The sequence below is a fragment of the Oncorhynchus kisutch genome, linkage group LG10 (genome assembly GCF_002021735.2).
Source record: "Oncorhynchus kisutch isolate 150728-3 linkage group LG10, Okis_V2, whole genome shotgun sequence".
In the NCBI taxonomy this organism is placed as follows: domain Eukaryota; kingdom Metazoa; phylum Chordata; class Actinopteri; order Salmoniformes; family Salmonidae; genus Oncorhynchus; species Oncorhynchus kisutch.
This window is the reverse complement of record NC_034183.2, coordinates 65,103,059-65,110,587: the sequence shown is the minus strand read 5'-3', so window position 1 is coordinate 65,110,587 and position 7,529 is coordinate 65,103,059. Positions and strand designations below refer to the sequence as shown.

The following is a 7,529-nucleotide window of genomic DNA, read 5'->3' as shown; positions in this document are numbered from 1 at the left end:
TTCTCTGTCTGCATAAACATTCTCTCTCATCTTTCTGGTGGTTGCTCTCTCTCTCTCTCTCTCTCTCTCTCTCTCTATTCCCCACCCCCATCTCCACCCACCTCTCTCTCTCTCTCTATTCCCCACCCCCCTCTCTCTCTTTCTCTCTATTCTCCACCCCCCTCTCCACCCCACCTTTCTCTCTCTCACTCTTGATTCTCCACCCCCTCTTCACCCCACCTCTCACTCTCTCTCTCTTCAGGTTTCAAACAGTAGCAAAGAAAGTGTCAGTGATGCCCCCGAACCAGACAGAACCTGTCATAGTCAGCAAGAAGAAACTGGAGTTCAAATGGGGCATGAATGTTCTGGGTGAGAGAATACTATGGTTCTTTCCTCTCTATTCACTGAGGGGGCAACAATGTCCTGTTCGGTTCACTTCTGTTGATTGGACGGAATACTATTATGTTTATTTCCTTTTGTTTCATTGGTTTAGTTATATTCATCAGGTATTCATCATTCATGTTGAGAGAGCACATTGGTTATTTATGAACAGATGATTTAATGTTGTAATGATGTTTTCTGAAGGTTTAATTGGGTTCTTCATCACATTTGGAATGTGCATGGGGAAGATGGGAGAGAAGGGGAAGCTCATGTCAGAGTTCTTCAACATCCTTAATGAGATCATCATGAAGATGGTGGGCATGATCATGTGGTACGTGTCTCTCTGTGTCTTCCTGTCTGTGTCCCTGTCTGTGTCCCCTGTCTGTGTCTTCCTGTCTGTGTCCCTGTCTGTGTCCTTGTCTGTGTCTCTCTCTGTGTCCATGTCTGTGTCCCTGTCTGTGTCTTCCTGTCTGTGTCTTCCTGTCTGTGTCCCTGTCTGTGTCCCTGTCTGTGTCCTTGTCTGTGTCTCTCTCTGTGTCCATGTCTGTGTCCCAGTCTGTGTCCTCCTGTCTGTGTCACTGTATGTGTCTTCCTGTCTGTGTCCCTGTATGTGTCTTCCTGTCTATGTCCCTGTCTGTGTCCTCCTGTCTGTGTCCTCCTGTCTGTGTCTTCCTGTCTGTGTCACTGTCTGTGTCGTTCTGTCTGGTTCCCTGTCTGTGTCCTCCTGTCTGTGTCTTCCTGTCTGTGTCCTCCTGTCTGTGTCTTTCTGTCTGTGTCCCTGTCTGTGTCTTCCTGTCTGTGTCCCTGTCTGTGTCTTCCTGTCTGTGTCCCTGTCTGTGTCCCTGTCTGTGTCTCTGTATGGGTCCTCCTGTCTGTGTCTTCCTGTCTGTGTCCTCCTGTCTGTGTCTTTCTGTCTGTGTCTTCCTGTCTGTGTCCCTGTCTGTGTCTTCCTGTCTGTGTCCCTGTCTGTGTCCCTGTCTGTGTCTCTGTATGGGTCCTCCTGTCTGTGTCTTCCTGTCTGTGTTACTGTCTGTGTCTTTGCGTATATGTCCCTGTCTGTGTCTTTCTGTCTGTTTCTTCCTGTCTGTGTCCCTCTCTGTGTCCCTGTCTGTGTCTTCCTGTCTGTGTCGTCCTGTCTGTGCCTTCCTGCCTGTGTCCCTCTCTGTGTCCCTGTCTGTGTCTACCTATCTGTGTCTTCCTGTCTGTGTCCCTGTCTGTGTCTCTGTATGGGTCTGTTTTCCTCCAGTGGAACAGTGGCTGCAGTGCTGAAAAATATTCTATAGACAGTGATGAATTCACTGACAGTGATGAATAAGGGGAGGACTGCGTACATGAGAAAAATGGTGGGAACTGGGACCAGGGGCAGAGAGAGGATTGGAATGGGGAGAAATATAAGGAGAAGAATTCCCAAAGACATGACAGTGTGTGGAATGCTGAGGACTAGCAGGAGTGGGAGCCGAGCAGAAGCCTTTCTGGTTCCAGGGGGGAGAGGGTGGAACAGGTCCAGAACCTAATGAATCCACAGACAGGAAGGAGTGTGGAATGTGGAATGTGCATGGGGAAGATGGGAGAGAAGGGAAGCTCATGTCAGAGTTCTTCAACATCCTTAATGAGATCATCATGAAGATGGTGGGCATGATCATGTGGTACGTGTCTCTCTGTGTCTTCCTGTCTGTGTCCCTGTCTGTGTCCCTGTCTGTGTCTTCCTGTCTGTGTCCCTGTCTGTGTCCTTGTCTGTGTCTCTCTCTGTGTCCATGTCTGTGTCCCTGTCTGTGTCTTCCTGTCTGTGTCTTCCTGTCTGTGTCCCTGTCTGTGTCCCTGTCTGTGTCCTTGTCTGTGTCTCTCTCTGTGTCCATGTCTGTGTCCCAGTCTGTGTCCTCCTGTCTGTGTCACTGTATGTGTCTTCCTGTCTGTGTCCCTGTATGTGTCTTCCTGTCTATGTCCCTGTCTGTGTCCTCCTGTCTGTGTCCTCCTGTCTGTGTCTTCCTGTCTGTGTCACTGTCTGTGTCGTTCTGTCTGGTTCCCTGTCTGTGTCCTCCTGTCTGTGTCTTCCTGTCTGTGTCCTCCTGTCTGTGTCTTTCTGTCTGTGTCCCTGTCTGTGTCTTCCTGTCTGTGTCCCTGTCTGTGTCTTCCTGTCTGTGTCCCTGTCTGTGTCCCTGTCTGTGTCTCTGTATGGGTCCTCCTGTCTGTGTCTTCCTGTCTGTGTCCTCCTGTCTGTGTCTTTCTGTCTGTGTCTTCCTGTCTGTGTCCCTGTCTGTGTCTTCCTGTCTGTGTCCCTGTCTGTGTCCCTGTCTGTGTCTCTGTATGGGTCCTCCTGTCTGTGTCTTCCTGTCTGTGTTACTGTCTGTGTCTTTGCGTATATGTCCCTGTCTGTGTCTTTCTGTCTGTTTCTTCCTGTCTGTGTCCCTCTCTGTGTCCCTGTCTGTGTCTTCCTGTCTGTGTCGTCCTGTCTGTGCCTTCCTGCCTGTGTCCCCTCTCTGTGTCCCTGTCTGTGTCTACCTATCTGTGTCTTCCTGTCTGTGTCCCTGTCTGTGTCTCTGTATGGGTCTGTTTTCCTCCAGTGGAACAGTGGCTGCAGTGCTGAAAAATATTCTATAGACAGTGATGAATTCACTGACAGTGATGAATAAGGGGAGGACTGCGTACATGAGAAAAATGGTGGGAACTGGGACCAGGGGCAGAGAGAGGATTGGAATGGGGAGAAATATAAGGAGAAGAATTCCCAAAGACATGACAGTGTGTGGAATGCTGAGGACTAGCAGGAGTGGGAGCCGAGCAGAAGCCTTTCTGGTTCCCAGGGGGGAGAGGGTGGAACAGGTCCAGAACCTAATGAATCCACAGACAGGAAAGGAGCCACTAGCTGCTCAACAGGCCAGCACAAATCAGAGCGCAGACAGACTGATGCAGGGCGGGACAGAGGGACGTGGTGAGATCCATGTCCTTGGAGAGTGATGAAAGTCTTGATGCTTTGCAGGACAGTAGCAGACAGTCCAGTAGCACTGAAAGAGCCAGGGAAAAGAGACAGAAAGGGGGAGAGACAAAGACTTCACACGACACTGGTCAATACCACTGAGAGAGAGAAAAACACACATCCCCTCTCTCTCTCTCTCTCTCTCTCTCTCTCTCTCTCTCTCTCTCTCTCTCACTCTCTCTCTCTCTATCTTTTATTTCTCTCTCTTTCTCTCTCTCTCTCTCTCTCTCTCTCTCTCTCTCTCTCTCTCTCTCTCTCTCTCTCTCTCTCTCTCTCTCTCTCTCTCTCTCTCCCTCTCCACCAAAAAGAAGCACATACTCAGGGGACATCTTGATGTGCAGCACATTTTCCAAGGGAACCGTGATCTCCATACCACAAACCCAACATAAATCACCCATTTTACACACTAAACACATGACTCACTACTAGGCCTACAGAGCTGGCCAAACAAACCGGTATGTATATACAAATAACATGTAATACACAGTACACTAAACACACAGTACACTAAACACACAGTACACTAAACACACAGTACACTAAACACACAGTACACTAAACACACTACTAATACACAGTACACTAAACACACAGTACACTAAACACACAGTACACTAAACACACTGGTAATACACAGTACACTAAACACACTGGTAATACACAGTACACTAAACACACAGTACACTAAACACACTGGTAATACACGGTACACTAAACACACAGTACACTAAACACACAGTACACTAAACACACAGTACACTAAACACACTGGTCACACATAGTACACTAAACACACTGGTCACACATAGTACACTAAACACACTGGTCACACATAGTACACTAAACACACTGGTCACACATAGTACACTAAACACACTGGTCACACACAGTACACTAAACACACTGTACACACATAGTACACTAAACACACTGGTAATACACAGTACACTAAACACACTGGTAATACACAGTACACTAAACACACTGGTCACACACAGTACACTAAACACACTGGTCACACATAGTACACTAAACATACTGGTCACACATAGTACACTAAACACACTGGTCATACATAGTACACTAAACACACTGGTAATACACAGTACACCAAACACACTGGTAATACACAGTACACTAAACACACAGTACACTAAACACACTGGTCACACATAGTACACTAAACACACTGGTAATACACAGTACACTAAACACACTGGTCACACATAGTACACTAAACACACTGGTCACACATAGTACACTAAACACACTGGTCACACATAGTACACTAAACACACTGGTCACACATAGTACACTAAACACACTGGTCACACATAGTACACTAAACACACTGGTCACACACAGTACACTAAACACACTGGTAATACACAGTACACTAAACACACTGGTCACACATAGTACACTAAACACACTGGTAATACACAGTACACAAAACACACTGGTAATACTCAGTACACTAAACACACTGGTCACACATAGTACACTAAACACACAGTACACTAACCACACTGGTCACACATAGTACACTAAACACATTGGTCACGCATAGTACACTAAACACACTGGTCACACATAGTACACTAAACACACTGGTCACACATAGTACACTAAACACACATAGTACACTAAACACACTGGTCACATATAGTACACTAAACACACATAGTACACTAAACACACTGGTCACACATAGTACACTAAACACACTGGTCACACATAGTACACTAAACACACTGGTAATACACAGTACACTAAACACACTGGTCACACATAGTACACTAAACACACTGGTAATACACAGTACACCAAACACACTGGTCACACACAGTACACTAAACACACTGGTCACACATAGTACACTAAACACACAGTACATTAAACACACTGTACACACATAGTACACTAAACACACAGTACACTAAACACACATAGTACACTAAACACACTGGTCACACATAGTACACTAAACACACAGTACATTAAACACACTGTACACACATAGTACACTAAACACACAGTACACTAAACACACTGGTCACACACAGTACACTAAACACACTGGTCACACATAGTACACTAAACACACTGGTCACACATAGTACACTAAACACACTGGTCACACACAGTACACTAAACACACTGGTCACACATAGTACACTAAGCACACTGGTCACACATAGTACACTAAACACACTGGTCACACATAGTACACTAAACACACTGGTCACACATAGTACACTAAACACACTGGTCATACATAGTACACTAAACACACTGGTAATACACAGTACACTAAACACACTGGTCACACACAGTACACTAAACACACTGGTCACACATAGTACACTAAACATACTGGTCACACATAGTACACTAAACACACTGGTCATACATAGTACACTAAACACACTGGTAATACACAGTACACCAAACACACTGGTAATACACAGTACACTAAACACACAGTACACTAAACACACTGGTCACACATAGTACACTAAACACACTGGTAATACACAGTACACTAAACACACTGGTCACACATAGTACACTAAACACACTGGTCACACATAGTACACTAAACACACTGGTCACACATAGTACACTAAACACACTGGTCACACATAGTACACTAAACACACTGGTCACACATAGTACACTAAACACACTGGTCACACACAGTACACTAAACACACTGGTAATACACAGTACACTAAACACACTGGTCACACATAGTACACTAAACACACTGGTAATACACAGTACACAAAACACACTGGTAATACTCAGTACACTAAACACACTGGTCACACATAGTACACTAAACACACAGTACACTAACCACACTGGTCACACATAGTACACTAAACACATTGGTCACGCATAGTACACTAAACACACTGGTCACACATAGTACACTAAACACACTGGTCACACATAGTACACTAAACACACATAGTACACTAAACACACTGGTCACATATAGTACACTAAACACACATAGTACACTAAACACACTGGTCACACATAGTACACTAAACACACTGGTCACACATAGTACACTAAACACACTGGTAATACACAGTACACTAAACACACTGGTCACACATAGTACACTAAACACACTGGTAATACACAGTACACCAAACACACTGGTCACACACAGTACACTAAACACACTGGTCACACATAGTACACTAAACACACAGTACATTAAACACACTGTACACACATAGTACACTAAACACACAGTACACTAAACACACATAGTACACTAAACACACTGGTCACACATAGTACACTAAACACACAGTACATTAAACACACTGTACACACATAGTACACTAAACACACAGTACACTAAACACACTGGTCACACACAGTACACTAAACACACTGGTCACACATAGTACACTAAACACACTGGTCACACATAGTACACTAAACACACTGGTCACACACAGTACACTAAACACACTGGTCACACATAGTACACTAAGCACACTGGTCACACATAGTACACTAAACACACTGGTCACACATAGTACACTAAACACACTGGTCACACATAGTACACTAAACACACTGGTCATACATAGTACACTAAACACACTGGTAATACACAGTACACTAAACACACTGGTAATACACAGTACACTAAACACACTGGTCACACATAGTATACTATTTACTCTACCAAACAACTCTGGCTAAATGCCATCTTCCTCACAGATCAACACACAGTACACTAAACACACTGGTAATACACAGTATACTACCTACTCTACCAAACAACTCTGGCTAAATTACATCTTCCTCACAGATCAACACACAGTACATCCCTTACACCTCAGATGCTAAGCTTGTGTTGCTATGACCTATGACCCGCCCAGCTGTAGTTCCACTGTCTCTTCAGTATTGATGCCATCGGTGGAGTGTGTCTCAATAGTCTAAAGTGGCTTCCTCTCCCCATACATTTTCCTACACCTGGAAAATTCTGGAAGAAGCCTCCTCATTAGCAATGTTGTGTCTCCAGGTACTCTCCAGTTGGTATCGCCTCTCTGATCTCAGGGAAGATAGCAGCCATCGGGGACCTGGAGGTGGTGGCTAGACAGCTGGGCATGTACATGGTGACTGTCATAGTGGGCCTAATGATCCACGGGGGCATTATCCTGCC

General features: G+C 45.1%; 1 protein-coding gene across 1 annotated transcript in view; it reads left to right on the top strand.

The window, feature by feature from the left end:
• Positions 1-7,529, top strand: part of LOC116375918 (excitatory amino acid transporter 2) — a 38,518-nt gene that overhangs the window by 25,389 nt on the left and 5,600 nt on the right. The window contains exons 5-7 of the mRNA XM_031834736.1: positions 244-348; positions 565-691; positions 7,389-7,529. The exon at positions 7,389-7,529 is cut by the window's right edge and continues 93 nt beyond it. Of these exons, the coding sequence (XP_031690596.1) occupies positions 244-348; positions 565-691; positions 7,389-7,529 (373 nt within the window). The remainder of the gene's footprint in view (positions 1-243; positions 349-564; positions 692-7,388) is intronic.